Genomic DNA, 17177 nt, shown 5'->3' with positions numbered 1-17177 from the left:
TTTCTTTTGGGTTAGATCTCCTCCACTTCGTTAAGGTGTTAGACTTGAAGCTTTTACCTTGAGGGAGGTCAAGAGATCAACACCGGAATGTTTCTTGGCATAAATTTGTAGGTTTTTCAGAACAAAACTTAAGTTTGTAATAATTATAATTTTGAATTATCATCCTTTTTTTTCAGGTGATCCATCTGTAAGTGGAAATGCATCAAAATTTAGTAGACTGAAGAAAAGGTCAAAAGAGAGAGGTTTTCAGATCAATGCTGACTTTCCTCATCTGTAAGAAGAAAAAAGCTAAAAGAGAGACGGCATAACTATTCTTTATAGAAACACAAATTTCTCACAAGCAAGCCCTGCTGATCGGTTCCTTTTCTTCTTGACTGCCAACCGTTCGACCGCGGCATAAGCGACAGCAACCCTAACCAGCTGTAAGCTTGTGATGGTAAGCATTCAGGCCCTTATTGGTAAAGAAATAAGACGGAAACTCAAAAAATACTAGCAACATTCTTATTTTGAAGCAAAGAAGAGTAACAAGTCCACTTTGGCCCAGGAGAATGGCAAGCGGAATGGGACAAACCCAGCCATAATCAAAAGTGAAACAGAAAAAGGAAATTTCAAGTATCATACTGATGGCAGAACTGTTCCAAGACCCTCTTGAGTCGGGAAACTCTTCCCCAAAATTGGCCTCGATCTGCAGCAGCATAAATCAGTTCCAAGCTTGCATGGCATCAGAAAGAATGATAAAGATACGACCTTCCCATCATAGATTTCTGCATCTGAACCACTGGAAGCTTTGAGAAAGGCAGTTTAAAAAGGTGTATAAATGGGATCCCCTGTGCTTCCTTCGCTTAATAATTATGAAAAACCTTCATAATTTTCACTTCTAGATAACAAGAGACTAAATTCATCCATCTAGAGGCATTTCTTAGCCAATGTATCTCTGATGAAATAAATAAGAAAAAAGACTGAGGGTTTGTTCAGGTGAACAGGAAGAACAATTTCTGGAAAACTTGCCGTCAGGATAAGCTTGCGGGAGTGTTCAGTCCCTGCCCACTCACCTTAAAAAGGAAGTGAATGCACCATTGCCATCAACTCCAACCATCCATTAGTGAAAGAAACCTATCCTTCATCTTCTTTCTCAACAAGTATCCTTTTGCAGGCCTCATAACACATGAATGCAATGCCAGCTGCAGGTACCAACTTCATACAACTAGGCCCTAATCCAACATAAAGCCCTCCAATACCCTCTTTTTCCAATATGCTTGTCAATGCATGAAGCATATTCTTGTAAACCTGTCTTCCACTAACGGCACCCACCTGCATATGTTTCCTAGCCACCTCCAACGGGAAAGTAGTGCTGCTTGAAATGGCACCTGCAGCTGAACCTATCATAAGTGTTGGAATATTTCCGACTTCTTCAGTTTTAAAGACCTTCCTGTAAGCTTTTCTGAGCGTCTCATAAGCAAAGTAATTAGTGGCAGCATATGGCACCACACCAATCAGACTTGGGGTGAGACCCCTGTAAAGTTCATTAGGCCCTTCCTCTCGTATAATTTTTAGAAATGCATGGAGCAGGTTCTCATAGACGCCTCTCTTCAGCAAAAAACAAAATTAAGGTGAGAAGATGAAAGATTGACAGCCAAAAATTTCAATGAAGAACATTTCAGTAAACTTTTCATACCTGAATGGTCAAGCGGGTCTTCACTAATTCCAAGGGATACGTACACAAAGTTGAGCTAACACCAGCCACTGCTCCAGCGATCAGAGAAGCTGGGACTGGAAAACTTGGAGATTCTCCTGGTTTAGGTGACAGGACCTTTCTCACTGTGTCATAAGCAAATAACTGTGGAACACTTATCTTAGCATCAGGTAGAATAAATGACGAAATTATTTTTATTCAACACTAAAATTACAAGATGATCTCTTTCTCCATCAATAGTTATAAAGGGAAAAAAAAACACAACTCAGATCCTAAGCAGCTCATATCACACTACATGCATAGCCATAACTGTCTACAAAAATTGAAGAAGCAAAGAGTTACAAAATTATCTGCTGTAAGTAGATTCAATTTAAAAATAACTAAAGGCACCAGACTACCTGACGAACAACCAAATGGAATATATATATACGTGATACTAAAGGTAACTAAAGACACCAGATCACTTGAGGAACAACCAAATAGAATATATATAGGTGACTACTGACTATATCTACAGACATTGGTGTGTATATATAGATATAGAAAGAGCTATTATTGTCAAGCATAGTCACAAATATCATTTATGGGTATTAAATGGTGAGATTTTTCTTGGATATAATATCTTTTTTTTTTTCAAAAAAACATGTTTTCTTGCCTTCTTTTGAGTGACTTCTTTTCGTTTTTAACACTTCTTTACAAAAAAAACACTTTTTTATGACGAGCAGTCAAATTATATAAAATACTAAAGCAAAATGAAAATGAAATAGCAGGAAGGCGACAGGTAGCCATGACGGATAATGGGATGAAAATGACGAACAGATAAAACCACATTACACCGACAAAGATGCATCTAAGGAATAAAAATTGAATGGAGCTGCGGTATACAAGAGATTTTACTCTTTACTCTTCCAGCTTGCTGAGCTACATGTTGCTCACACAGGGATATGCGTTCAGTCAATGTAGATAAATTAGGGCTCAACTGCCTGCTTCACAAGATAGTAACATACTTATACAAATTTTAAAGAACATCTATAGCATTCTCCAAATATATCTTCTGGGTCTTCAAGCAACAAATTTGTGGAAGACTGGAACTTAACATAGAAAACTATAGGCAGAGTCAACAGTTTGGCCAACAGGTAATTTTTCATTTATAGATTACAAAATAATTGTCCATCATATTGAACAGTAAAAGCATTCTTTATCCCAAAGAAATGAGACCAATATATCTATCACTTATTGGTCTGCCATCAATTTGTCTATGACTCTATATCAATTATCAACAGTCTGGTACTCTCTCCTCTCTGCAAGACATTGCATGAAAATGAAATAGTTACACATCTAAATTTAGTGTAGCACTTTTATCTGCATTATTTTTTGCAAGTAAATTGTTCAGGCTTGTAAGCAATAGGATGTGCAGTCACTGATGGATAGCCCTACTAATTCTAGCGGATCCTAACAGTTTAAAGATGCTTGTTTTCGAACACATAATTGTCCTGCAAAGAGGGGCACAGGAACATAATTGATAGGCTTTGGTCTACCACCCAGTATGAGATCTTCACTGAGAGAGTGAAGTAATCCATTTGATTAACAGTTGCCAGTTGGTCATGAACCATTCCCTTTTCAAAGTTTAGTTTGAAATTTTGATCTATCACCGCTGGTTGCATCCTGAACAAATCATTCCAGTGGATTGATCATGAAACATGCTTCATTGACTATGACATCTTTAAAAGTGAAACAGCCTCCCAACCTTTCAAGTAAAACAATCATGATCATTTGACTAATGCTCATAAAGGTCTATTATCCCAGTCGTGCATTGAGGAGGACCAAGAAAGGACCACAATTATGGGACCACACATTTGAAGAAGGAAATAACAACGAAAGATCCATCAGATCAGCATCCCATTTTTTTCTTCTGTTTTCTTTCTCTGGCAATAAATAAATCAAGAAATAGAAAGTTGACTTTTCCATAACTAAAAATATAATGTTGAAAAGACTCAGCATTGAATTCCACTATGATCTTAGGACAAGAACTGAAATTTATGTAAAAATTTACAGACTCTTATTGTTTTCTGATTTCATCAATTCCTTGCAGAAAATTTTGTATCGACTCCAAATCAGTCAGGCTTATGCAGAAGCAGTTTGTATGTGTACTAATGTTAATCAGATATATAATAGATATGAATATGATATTCCAAATCTGATATACATCTGCCTGAAAATGAGTTGAAGCTAGTAACTTATAAAGTAAGAATAAAGAATAACATTTGATCAGGAGACAGTATGACAGAGAAAAGATAGTAAGAAAAAGGGGAGTATGGGAAAGAGTTAGCTAATTTTGGCTCTTGAGAAGGAAAACAAAAATATAAGAAAAATATGAACAAGGCAATGGATGATAAAGAAAATGAAGCAATTGTACGAGAAAGTTGCAGGAAAACAGATGGGAACAACATGGGAGAACAAGAAAGTAAGTTCATATATAAGTTCACCCATTAAGAGAAACAACATGTTGCCTCAATGATTCTCCTATCACATAAATTTTCTGATGAAAACAATAAAGAGAAAAATGGCACCTAACAACATCCTGCATACATACAATCCACATGAAATATTTTCTATAATCATGGACTTACTGCTTATTTCCCACGAGGAAATCATAAACAGAGAAAATGTATAGAACTTTAAGTGGTGAAATCGCTACTTAGAAGGAGGAAAAGCAACACAATGCCCAACCATAAGGCTTACAAAGCTTCGGCAATATAACAAACCTCAATAGTACCATTAAAAGGGAAAAGGGAAGAGTGATCCAATTCAAACACCCAACTGTTTTTCTACTTCAAACATAAAGAGGAACAATATCTTACCCAGTTAAGAAGACAACCAGTTTAGCTACCTACTCTATTTGAAGGTTTTATATAGATGGTCTTTAATAGTATCTTGAAGTGAGAAGATGGATTTCAAGCCAGCTCTACAGCCAACATCAATCATCATCCATTAGAAGCTTATTTAAGCATGATTAGTGGCTAGATCGATCCACAATATCTTTGCAACAGGAGACTTAAGTTATGTTGCCAGTCACAGCTAAGTTTTGGCATAAAAAAAAAGGCACAAAAAGTGCTTTAATAGTCTATCCTCTTGCATCCTGTACAAGAACCATTCAAGTCTGACATTCAGAGCCTTCAGCTTAACTTCTATGCATTCTCTTTGTTTCATAAAAATATTTCCAGTTAGCAACTTCTAAAAAAAAAAAAATCCTTGCCACAATTTAAGAACAATCTCACAGATATCAACTCCAGACTTCCGACAAGAAAAGAATTAGACAGCTCAACCATTTGGTATCAGTGCCATGGAAATATAAGATTCACCTATTGCAACCAATTAATAGAGAGATGATATTATTCCTTAAAGAAGGAAAAGTGTAGACTCCATTTGCATACTCTTCAACATGCACCAAGCTCTACCGTGGAGAAATCAGAAGGAGAAAGGTAACAGGCAATGAACCAGAAAGAATCTAAAACTAAACAAATTTAGCGCGGATGTAGCTATTCTGATGACTGAAGACTTTTAGTTCTGTTTGTGGCTGCAAAACAAAGACAGGAAAAGCAGCATGCAACACTATATACCATGATTCATCCAACAAGTCATCCCCGATATCCCACATACAGATACCACAGAAATCAAAAGAAACCACACATATGAACAAACGAAGACATCATCGTTCCCAATTTAAAAAGCAATCAAATCAGAAAAATAAAAAAAATAAAGAACAACAAGAGATTGCCGGATACTGCAACGCACCTCAATAGCTTTGCTAGGGGCCACCCGGATAACATTAACCAAATTCCCCCTAAACAATCCCTTCCATCCATCTACCTCCATTATAGTCTTAAACACTTCCAGCGTAGAGTTCCCACTGCTACCAACCATCAGATGAGTCCTTATCGTCTCCAACGGCGCCACTGCCGTCCTAGAAACCGCTCCAGCAACTGCACCACTGATTAATCGCCTCAGTGAAGCATTCCGGACCCTAATCCTAAAACGGTTCTTCTTCTTCACTCTCGTGTTAACTCCCTCAACCAGCTCCTCCTCGGCCTCTTTCTCCGGAATTTCAATCTTACAAAGCCCAAGCTGCGGCAACTCAGACGAAGTCGACGACGGGGTCACTGATGCCAAGTACTTCCCATACAGATCCGCACCAGGGAGCTCCGGCGCCATCATCCTCTGGATCTGCCTCTGACCATCTTCCCCCCTCGGATGATTAGGAGGAATCCCCACGCCTACACCCACCTGCCCAACGCTAGCAAACAAGCCACCGGGAGCGAAGCCGACCATGGGCTCGTTCCATGCAAAACCCATATCGGATAACGATAAAGAGACGATTTTTTCCATCTTTTTCCAGTTCTGAACAATACCATCGATCGGATTCCATTGGAAGGCCTCTTCCGATGTAGAAACTGATACAATCTTCCCCATGTTCTCTCTGCTTTCCACTCCCCACTTACCCATATCGATGTTTCTGCTCTTCTTCTTCTTCGTCTTCCAAATTGGAAGGTTCCTCAATACATTTTTCCGGGAGGATACAAGCAAGTGACGGAAAAAACAAGGTGGGTGTCGAGCAAATCGTCTCCTCTCTGACGTTTAGGTTTCAAGAGAGATTCCCTGCAGCGAGGGAGAAAAGTTGGTGGGCGTCAGACCTCTTCCCTCTCCCTCACTACTCTCTCTACCTACAAGGAGGGCTTAGAGGAGTACCCTCACCCTTTGTGTTCTTCACTTTAATTCCACGGATTGGGTTTTGGTCGTATTCCTCGTTCGTCGGTTTCCTTGGGGGATTAGAGGAGGATTTATTTATTTCAATCACTTGTTTCTTTGCATCGAAAAGAAGGGAAAGGCTATTGTTTATTCATCTAATTCAATTTCTTTAGTTCTAAAAACAGGAATAAATTATCATTTTGAAGGCTGATATTATAGCAGCGAAGGCAAAGTGATAATTCTAAAAAATCTTTTATGTCCGGTATGAAGTGATACTAGTGGCTATAACTTTATATGTAGGTGAACGCATTTTCTGAAATTTCATGCATGGTGGTAGTTTTGCAAACAGTTTTTCCCTTAGCCGGCAGATATCAAGTCACAGGTTTGAATTCTATGGGCCATAGTGCGAACTTATTTACCTAGGAAAAATAAACGTAGCCATTTCTTCCTTTCCTTAAATGGCGTTTGCAACTTCCAAATGATCATTTTGTTTAGAACATGTCTAATCACGTCATCTTAAAAAATTTATAAATCATAGACTTTTCTTGACTTGTCTTGAGATTCTTCCGTTTTAATTTAAGTTTTAAAAATCTAAAGCATAACAAAAATTGTAAATTTACGGCTTTCAAACCTGCAATTTGTTGAAAGATTTGAGATAACCAAACTTCGCCTAGGAAAATTTTCACAAATAGATATTTGAGAGGTTGGTAGCAAGAAATCAAACATGGCGAACTTGTTGGTGTTGGTGGAAGTGGAATTTCTTTGACCCTTCGTTGCATTTGACTCAGAATATTTCACCAAACATGAAATACCTGTTTGCTTTTGACCTCACAGCTACCCACCTGATGCCTACCATTTTTAGCTGTCCATTATTTTCCGATGGGCCGTCTCACTTTCTCTCTCCTTTGTTCTGTTTGGGGTGATTGAATTAAATCATTCACTATCATGAGGCAACAATAAGCTTGTTTGATTCATGAGAATCCCATTCACTGTTCAAAGGAGACTAAACAACTGAAAAGTGCAGAACTCCTTGCCCATTCAAGAGCATGAGCGTTTAGGACGTGGTTATGAGATTTTTACTATTTTGACTAATATTAAATTTGAGTGAGGATTTCCGGTTTCCTTGCGCTATTCTAATCCAAGCAATGAAGATTCCTACATGATCCGTTTTGCCAATGTTTTGTAAAGCTTTTTTTTCTTACTCATTTTGTTGATCAGTGTATAAACTATGACTTGTAGATGATGATTGAATGTGAATTAGTTTTTGATAGTAATGAACTCTTGAACTTCAACTTCAAGGTCTCACTTTCAACTCTAGCACTTAGCTGAGTAAGCTTTTTTGGTAGATATAAAAGCTCTGAGGTGTTCTTTGTAAGCCAAACGAGTGGAGCTCCAATTTCACATCCACCAGTTTTATGAATTGATCTGGTGAGTATGAGGAATATGTAATCCAAACACTCAAAATGAGAGCCAAAGCCCTTATTCTCCTGCCCCTGGAGTCTAGAGCTACGTCGAAGTTTAAGTTGGAACCTTCAGCCCCTGGAGTCTAGAGCTACGTCGAAGTTTAAGTTGGAACCTTCAGCTTGTGAGCATTTGTATCCTTGAACCAGGGACCAGCTACCTATTGATCATGGACATGAGCAGATCTACACCCTGAGCCAATTTTATGAAGGGATTACTTGCACATTTTTTAAACTATGAGATGGTGCAGTATAAGTGAACTCATTGCCGGTTGGGCATGGATCTTACTTAGGGTATAAGCTGTTTGCTTCAAGAGGTGTAATATAACTGGTTGGGTTGGATCATGTAAAAGGCACATCGTCGGTTCAATTCTCATTGGTGCTACTTACGTAAATTGTAAGATAACTTTAGTCGACAAGTGTGCCGTATCCCACCCATCTGACACAACCCAGAATCCAAGAGGTGAAGGGAATTAGGAAAAGATAATGATGCTTGCAGAACTCTTTTTTATGTATTCAGCTGCTAATTTTTAGCTCACCAAAAAAGAAAAAGATGCGGTTCGGACTATCCTACCGAAAGATACACGGTTGCTTTTATGGTTTAAAAGTTTGTGGACGAGGGCCCTGCGAGCTCGATGTCAAAGATTCAGCTTTCCAAACTCGTCCCGTGTGAGAAGGAACGTAGGACCACCTGTCAATATTCTGAATGTGACAGGGACAATAGATTCGGATAATCGGTCTTTTTATAATATATATATATATATATATATTGTTGATTAATTAAATATGAAACTAGGGGATATATGTTTTGGTTATAACGATTTGTAAACTATATATATAATTTGATTAAATAATTATAAAACTAGGTGATATACGTTTCGGTTATAAAGATTTGTAAACTCATGAATAGATCAGATGATTGAATAGGCAAATTCATACCTTATTAATTTATTATATATGTGAAGTAAATATGAGGCTACATTGACCGATTTTGAGTCATCTACTTGATTAAATTGATCACTCACAAAACACTACACACACACATATATATATAACTTGACAAACTGAATTTCTATATGGATTGTTCAAGCAAAGGAATATAATACATGCCTTCATGTGGCGATAGTTAGAAGCTTCTCATTCTTTCTTTCTAGCTCTTAGCTACCTGAAAGATTGAAAACGTCGTTTCCTTGACATGCTTTCTATTTTCTGCGTTGTGATCATGTGGACGGGTGGTTTCACATGCTTTCCATTTTTCTGCATTATGATCATATGTGGACCAGAACGAAAACCAGATTTTCGATCATGGCTGAAAGGGATTAACTGCTTTGCTTTATTGTTTGCCAATTGCTTCGGGCATCTGCAGTTCAGATTGAGGAGCTGGATGGTTCTTTAATTGTTGCTGGTTAGTTCTTTATTCTTTCTTGTACATAATATTCTTTTATTTCTAATAAAGGATGGGAGCCTACTTTCCCTCAGATTCCGATCAATGTTTTGTTCCTAGTGGAGGACAGTCTAACTTCAACTAAGGATGTCAATGGATTGGATTCGAATTTGATGCAAGTAAAGAAAATTTTATATCAGACTTTTAATTCAAAATCTAAATCTGACCCAAATCTCACCTTTAGTTTTTAAATACACAATCGAATCTAAATCTGACTTTTAAATTCACAATTGAATCTAAATATGAAGTTTAAATCCCGAACCCAGCCTGAACCTCATTAAGATATGTTAAGAACAACTTTTAGAATATATGGATGTCGGCTATCAGAAATTTTTAGCTGACTATACTGACACTTATTATCCTTATTATTCGATCAGTATTTAAAACCGAATCTGATCGGAGATCATTCCCTAAGTCTGGATTTGATATCTTAATCAGATGTTAAACCTTTTTTTTGTTTTCTGATGCAACACTGCGGCGGGTAGGCTCCAGGGCTGCACACAAGCGGAGTCGAGCTCGAGCTGAGCTAGCTCGAGCACGAACAAGTCCAAGTCGAACCCGAGTAGGCTCAACTTGTGTGCAGCCCTTTTATTTCCCGTTGAAGTTCTTTTTTTCCGAATATCCCTTTTTTCTGAGTAGTTTGATCAGATATCCAATCTAAATTCAATCCATATACATCCCCAAATTCAATTACAATGAGCCATTTCTTTGTAGTTTTTTTTTTTGTGTAAATTGTGGCATTTCTTGGTTTCATGTTTCCAGATACCACTGGCAATTGTTAATAATCATAATATCTTCGAAGTGCATTTTGCACCCATCATTTTCTCTCTATTTTATGTTCGATCATGCAATAAAAAGTTTTCTTCGCACTACAAAGTTGAGACCTTGAAACTTCACGGAACCTGTGACCATGAATATGCCAATTATGATAAAAAAAATGGGGTCCTAAGCCTTAGTCAGGGCAAAGCCAATGGGATTTTTCTTCAAAAAATACATGCTATAATTTTTAAAAATTTCAGTGTGGCCCTTGCAAAAATTTGAAAAAAAAAATGGGATTTTTTTCAAAAAAACATGCTATAATTTTTTAAAATTTCAGTATTGCCCTTGCAAAAATTTGAGAAAAAACATTCAGCCCCTGTAACGCATTTAAAAAATAAAAAATAGTTTTTGAGGCTAAAGAATTTTTAGAGGCCGAAGTATTTATGAAAATTCCTAGGCCATCGATCTAAAACCTGCATGAAGACCTATAAACACATCGCAATCAAGCAACCCAAGTTTTGATTCTTACAAAACAATTATATTTGGTCGACATAATAGTATAATTTTGTTGGCCTGTAGAGAGATAGAGTAATCCGTTCATAAGAACCACTGGTTCACAAGTTGGCCCAACAATAGGAAAAGACTTGGTTTCCAGAAAAAATGGGCCAAGATGAAGAACACGCAACTAGATGTTTGAAAAGTGCCCATTAAATTTCCATGTCGTATCCATTAATGAATTTATGTTCTCTCCTCTCGTGAGAAAAGGAGAAAAAGAAAAGATTTCTCATACATGAAATCATAAATGATGTGCTCAAATTTTCTCTTCAACTAATGTTATTTGAAGAACACTTACAGAATTAAACGTTGTCAGAAACGTAAAAAATGGTACTTCTCTAATACACGATCGTGGAACCTATACACAGTATTCGTCAATTTCTTTATATTATTTTGCATACCAATATAATGTTCTGGAGTGGACGTAAACCGATTACTTTGACTAATCGCATATTTGCTTAATCAGATGCAGAATCAGACTTGAATTTAATGTACAAAAAGCAAAACCAAATTCAAGTTTTTTACATGTAAAAACATGCTTATACGCATCCAATTCTGCAAAAAAATCGTCAGCACAAAGCACAAATCTAGTTACCAACTGAATTCATATTTTTGTATTAAGCATATTCAGATTGCAAAGGGGTACTAAAAGATGTGTAAAACAAGGACATCACTAAATGTATGTTAGCTATGGTAGGACAGAGCATAGTCAATTGCCGAAATTATGGAATGTTAATTTTGTACAAATATTCCTTACAAGTGGATTATATCTCGAAAATAATAAAGGACACGACTTTCCTACCATTCCGGATCTATAGTTATCATGTGAACTAATAGTGGTACAGAAAACTATAATTTTGAAAACAAGCACAGAAAAATTAATCCAAAACTGATACCTCACAAGAACAAGATTGGAAATGCATCTAACCCAGTATGATGATTTTACAATTTTTGCCATGTTTCAAGCCCTATTCTAGTTTCCAGCCTGACATCCGTTGTGCTTACCCATCCTGGATCTGGTCCCCTATATCCCCAGATTTCAGTTTCCATCAACGTAATTGCAGGATCCAGTTCAGAGAGTGATTTCTAAGTGGATTTAAATTCCACAGGTCTATGAGCTTTAGAGAGAGAAAGAGCAATCAGTGAGAGTACGGAGCAAACGCAAAAAAGATGGTAATTGAACTTGTTGAGCATATCAGTATACCAACAGAGTGGAGGTAGAAGATAAGAGTCAAGAAAGTCCAGCTCCACACAACGCCTCTGTATAATCTTGTAAAATAAGAAAAAAATAGGACTTGAAGAACCATGTTAGTGTTACTATAACAAAATATTTTGATGGCATTAGATAAAGACAATTAACAAGACATGATTTACTTAACAAGTTAAATAAATAACAAAAGCATTTCCCAAATATTCCCGCATTAAAGTGGCGCTCTCAAAAGGAGGAGGAGATGCAGAAAGAGAAGATGAATTCCTTCGATGGCTTATTCGCTTTTCTTTGTGGACTTTTTGAAAGCTTTCTTCTTCGGTTTAAATTTGGAGGATGAGGAGTTGGATTCCCGCTGCTTCCTTCGTTTCTGTTCTTCCTTCACATTGAACATGGAAACAGCCTACAAGAGAAAAAACGGAAGTTAATCAACTTGTTCCTGGAGATGATTAACAAAAATGACTACTAGAAAAACCCAAGACACCAAAGGGCACAAGGTCTCTCTCTCTCTCTCTCTCTCTCTCTCTGATGAAAGTAGGAAGCACAAGAAACTTGTTAGTGCTGAAATGCTGTGGTAGAACTTAATTTCTCTGTAACTTCCCTTAGCTTAACAAAAATGAGAAAGAAACTTAATTTTTCAGATCGGCAATCAATCATTTTCCTAAAACACCAATACCATGAATTAAAGAAACATGAATTTGCTAAATCAGACATTATTCGTCTGGAAAATTAATAGACAATTTGCAGGCCTCTTATCATGATTACAGGATGCCTTGAAGTTAGCTCGGTTTTGTCCTTGGATGCAGTTTTGCAAACGGACAGCTAAGGCCAAGATATGCATTACCCAAACTTTTAAACAGAATCTCCTTCAGCAAAGGTTACTGAATGCCTTTAAGTCCTTCCACTATGACCAAACTATAAGATTAAGATTATTTTCTGTTGCATTACTAAACTAAGGCTCTACAAAGGACAAGTATACATGAAAGGAATATGTCTGACCTTGTCTACGTTGAGTATATCATGGGAGTTCTTCTCAAGGAGTCTCTTCAAAATCTTATCACTTTGTTGCTTTTCCTTCGCACCAATGCCAGAACCTTCAACAACAGGAAGAAACTGTGCACAAGACGTAGACCATTTTAATTTAGAAGTTAAATAGAAAACTGAAACTCATTCAGAAGGCAAAAGTTACTGATGACTACTTTACGATGCTTTCCGGAATGTTTAGCAGGTTTCTCCCCAGGCAGCTTCTTATCAAACTTGCCGCCACTTGCTGTAGCAATTCCTGCTAAACCAGCGGTACTCTCCAGCTCTTGCTTGGTAAATTTCTTGGGTGGTTCCTTCGTGCCAGTTATAGGCAATGCCCTTGCAGCAAGTTGCACAGTGCTGAAAAAAGCCGGAAGATTCCATCATTGTGACAGCTAGAGACAAATTGTAGTTTTCAGTTTCCCATGTCAAGTGAACCTTGCACATGTAATTACTTTGGTTATCCAGTTGAATAAAAATTTAGGAAGCAGAGCAGAAAAACTGAAAGACACGGTTTCATAAATCTAGGATAGTTTTGCATAATCAAATAGTCAAAAGAATGGCCAAGATAGCCTTATTTATTTTTCAGAGCTAAACAGGAGTTTATATACAACTAGAAACAGCTCTGGTTCACTCAGGGACTGACCTTGGCAAGGCACCAACTTTTGCAGCCTGCTTTAGATTCTGCAGCCGGTTCTTTTCTTGCTTTTCAACACGTTTTCTCTTCTCAGCTTTTCTCTTGCTAAAGGGATCCACTCCTGGCTCTGTAACAATGGCCAAAGAAACATTTGACGAACCCAAAGTTATGAGAGATGGACCATAAAGACAAGTACAAATACAGAAACCCCCCAGCATACACAATGAGAAATCCACAACTCTGTAAACTCGCATATTTTGGATTCACTAATATGGAAAGCAATACTGGCAAATGCCATGTACGAAGAAGTATGCTATTTTTATGCTATAACTTCAACAGCGTTAAAGATTTGAGGCCATCATATGTGTTATTATGAAATTTTCAACTCTAATTTCTTGTCTTCTGACCTGTAAATGACATCGACACAGCTTAAAGAGTCCAGAACCACAACATGAAGTGAAAATAGAAAGAATTACCATCTGATTCCTTGGCCTCAATGATTGGGATATTCTTATCATCTCCTGCACGATCATATCCATATCGTCGTTTCCATTGACGTGTTTGAGCATCCAAAACAAGCTTGCTCTTTTTACGCTTTTTAATTCCTGTCAGAAATGTATGAAGAATACCATTTTAATAAATCAGAATGCAAGCTTGAACAGCAAAGTTGACAACACACATTACAGCAAAGTTGACAACACACATTCATCCAGTAAGGATGACATAAATTACTCAAGCAAGACAGTCAAATAGTTCACCTTTCTTTTGAGCGAACTGTTCCCATTTTGTAGGAGGCTTCGACCTTGGGATCTGAAGAAAAAAAAAACCATCAGTGAATAAGTAGAACATGAGATTTTAACAGAAGAAATTTTTTAAGATATTTCCACTCAGCAGAATTTGAATGACTCCTTTCGCCAGAACAGACAAAGTGAGGGATCAATGATCTCAATGTGCAGAAAAAGTGTACTGTTTTTTTCCAAAAAATGAAATAATGGGTTACCTCATCCTTTAAAATACTTAGAACACCTAGCATAGTAGGAGAAGAAACCTTCGTGTGCAAATTTTTGATGGAAATAAGATAACCCTTAAAATGGAACGTAAACAATGACTGAAACATGGCAAGTATTTTCATTTGTCAATGAGAAACAGTGTAAACAAGCAGCACAACCAGAGTTAGGCCTACTCAACTTAGCTCAAGTAAAGATTAGCATTGCGCTTTATTCACCTACTTATTAATCATGAATATGCTTAGTAATGGACATCTCCACAAGGTATTTCATCCAACATTGAACCAAAATCCATCCCCATCACAAAGTCCACACATTGAAATCCAGTGACAATGAAAGTCTATCTCATACTCATGTTCTCATACACTGGAATGTTCAAATCAACAATCAACACAAGCAAACTGGTTGGCTTACAAATTACGACAACAACGCCCTTCACTCCGGCGTTTTGACATTAGCCTTCTCTTTATTTAAAAATTAAAACCATGCGAATTCGCTGAATCCCTACAAGTGGTTGATTTAGACCATTTTTTCTCTGTTAAATAACAAGGGGAACCAGCCTTTTATTCTTCTCAGGTGTAACTGGAGAACCAAAGCTTGCCCACCAGGAGAGACTTCTGACTGCTGTACCCTTGCAGCAGCAGACACCAACAAGTAAACAAGTACACTTCTTCGGGAACCAATTTACACCAATTCTCAGAAGCATGTAGAAGCTCAATTACTGGCGAACAACGTGGTTTGTTTTCCTATGAAGTGAATGCTAGTTGACCCACTGCCTGTTTCAAACATAATCTCATGAAATCCTCATATATCCAATTTTCTAGTTGCGACAGCACTTTGCCTGTATATCTCAATTTCCCAGCTTATCCCACTTTTTCCGGGTGTCCATAAGTCGAACAAACTCGAACTATCAAAAAATACAGCAACACTTAAAACCCCACAAGATTTAGACACGGTGGCACGAGTTCACTAGAGAGAGCATCATCCATGGAGGGAAAAAAATGCTTCGTTTTGCATTAAGACGAACACCAAGGCGTTCAAAAGCAGAGAGGGAGAGAGAACAAAAAAAAATAAGCTAATAGAAAGTAAATTCTCACATGCTTCTCTCGGGGCAACCTGGTGGTGGGAGGAGGAAGCTGAACCAGCGGCCCATCGAGATCTTCGGTCGATGGGAGCGCAAAAAGGACGTCTGCCACCGCCTGAATCAGCTCAGTCCCCTTTCGAAGGCATTCCTGGGCCGCCTCTTCCCTGGTTAACAAAAGACCCCACAAGAAGATGTGAGACAAACACACACACACAGATAGAGAGAGAGAGAGTACCTTGTGGGAGGAGGAGTGAAACGATAGAGAGGGTCGAAAGCCATGAGGTTCCCCAGGTCGACCTGGCACTGCCGATCCTGACTCTCCATCCTCTCACTCCCTCTTTGGTCTACCAACAGCAACTAGGTAGAAGGAGAAGGAGAAAGGGGGAAGAACTAGAAGCCGTTGAAATTTGTAGGGTTTATGGGTTTACGCGAGAGGGAGATTTGTCCGGCAGCCGTCCCCCAAAGCAGAAGGAGAAAAGAAGGTTGGCACTCGGTAGGGCCGAAATCAAACCGGGTCGTTAGTTCTAAATCTTGATCTAGATTCAAATCCATCGCAATTCTCTGAAAGGGCTTGTAGTCAATGGCCAAACCAGAAAAAACGCCCCTTTTAAAAACAAAATGAAAAATTAGTACAACGAGAGGTGGTAAAACTTATCTCGACAGTAAATTTTTTTAAATAAGAACGTTAACTTGTTCTTTCTATAAAAAATCATCTATAATTAAAAATGGGCATGACTCGCAATTATTCGAGGGTTTTACTTAAAAGTGTTGAATTCACCAATATGTCCCAATATATACACAAATAGACGAGTTTAGAATTATTTAAGCAGAATCAATACAAACTGTTCATCAAGTGTTTTGTAATTTCAGATTACTAGTTAATGAGTGTATTAAACCATGCTAAGATGACTTTGTTATTAATTAATGTTTTTTTTTTCCAATGTATAACTTGTAGCTTCAAGTTACTAGTATATGAAAAGGATAAGGCAGTGACGGAGTTAGAAATTTTTGATGAGTAATTCAAAAAATACAAGACAACCAAGATAATATGTTCATTGATAAGAAAAAACATGAACAATGATTGAATTGATGATCAAATTGAATACTGGGTCACGGACAGTGATTTCATTGATGATGAAGAAAAAGGAAGAGAATTCTGAGTCTAGTTCTCATTTACTAATGTATGACAACTCAATTTTAAACTCTTGAAAAGCATCTTAGACTCTTCAAATACGTAGTAAAGCAGCTGAAGGCACTCTAATAAACAAATTATGTGGAATGGGGTGAGTAACTGCCCACATGAGTCCGCACCTGCCCCTATACTATACTTGGAAAAGTTATATGTGAAGCAAATAAGCAAACAAATGCATATGAAAATGTTGACATAACTTTTAACATTAAAATACATACATATATATATATATATATATATATATATATATATATATATATATATATATGAAACATGATAGAGTTGAACGGAGATTGGGAGGAGAGCCATTCTGAAAACTACGTGAGCAAACCCTCTTAGAATTCAGGAAGGATGTTGATTGATTCTACCA

General features: G+C 37.4%; 2 protein-coding genes across 2 annotated transcripts; both read right to left on the bottom strand.

Moving 5' to 3' along the window:
* Positions 1–474: 474 nt before the first annotated feature.
* On the bottom strand, positions 475–6451 carry LOC116257819 (adenine nucleotide transporter BT1, chloroplastic/mitochondrial-like). Its single transcript, XM_031634817.2, has 3 exons — positions 5489–6451; positions 1676–1837; positions 475–1587 (listed from the first exon to the last, which is right to left on the bottom strand). Exons 1-3 carry the CDS (start codon positions 6194–6196, stop codon positions 1114–1116), a joined length of 1344 nt encoding a protein of 447 aa, XP_031490677.1. The 5' UTR covers positions 6197–6451; the 3' UTR covers positions 475–1113.
* A 5484-nt stretch (positions 6452–11935) lies between these two features.
* Positions 11936–16073, bottom strand: LOC116246418 (ribosome biogenesis regulatory protein homolog). Its single transcript, XM_031618284.2, has 8 exons — positions 15851–16073; positions 15629–15779; positions 14283–14334; positions 14001–14129; positions 13534–13651; positions 13064–13247; positions 12864–12977; positions 11936–12267 (listed from the first exon to the last, which is right to left on the bottom strand). Exons 1-8 carry the CDS (start codon positions 15937–15939, stop codon positions 12142–12144), a joined length of 963 nt encoding a protein of 320 aa, XP_031474144.1. The 5' UTR covers positions 15940–16073; the 3' UTR covers positions 11936–12141.
* Positions 16074–17177: the final 1104 nt, after the last annotated feature.

The sequence above is a fragment of the Nymphaea colorata genome, chromosome 1 (assembly GCF_008831285.2).
Source record: "Nymphaea colorata isolate Beijing-Zhang1983 chromosome 1, ASM883128v2, whole genome shotgun sequence".
Lineage (NCBI taxonomy): Eukaryota > Viridiplantae > Streptophyta > Magnoliopsida > Nymphaeales > Nymphaeaceae > Nymphaea > Nymphaea colorata.
Note: the sequence above shows the minus strand (reverse complement) of the source record. Positions and strands in the feature narration are given on the sequence as shown.

Bases quoted from the DNA above. Each gene is read 5' to 3' on its own strand.
- LOC116246418 (XM_031618284.2), bottom strand. From the start codon at position 15,939: ATGGAGAGTCAGGATCGGCAGTGCCAGGTCGACCTGGGGAACCTCATG. The intron at 14,130-14,282 runs GTGAACTATTTG...CATTTCTGACAG, and splicing joins ACAGTTCGCTCAAAAGAAAG to GAATTAAAAAGCGTAAAAAG. The intron at 12,268-12,863 runs GTCAGACATATT...TTTCTCTTGTAG, and splicing joins ATATACTCAACGTAGACAAG to GCTGTTTCCATGTTCAATGT.
- LOC116257819 (XM_031634817.2), bottom strand. From the start codon at position 6,196: ATGGGTAAGTGGGGAGTGGAAAGCAGAGAGAACATGGGGAAGATTGTA. The intron at 1,838-5,488 runs GTGCGTTGCAGT...AGTGTTCCACAG, and splicing joins CCCCTAGCAAAGCTATTGAG to TTATTTGCTTATGACACAGT. The intron at 1,588-1,675 runs GTATGAAAAGTT...TTTTTGCTGAAG, and splicing joins AGACCCGCTTGACCATTCAG to AGAGGCGTCTATGAGAACCT.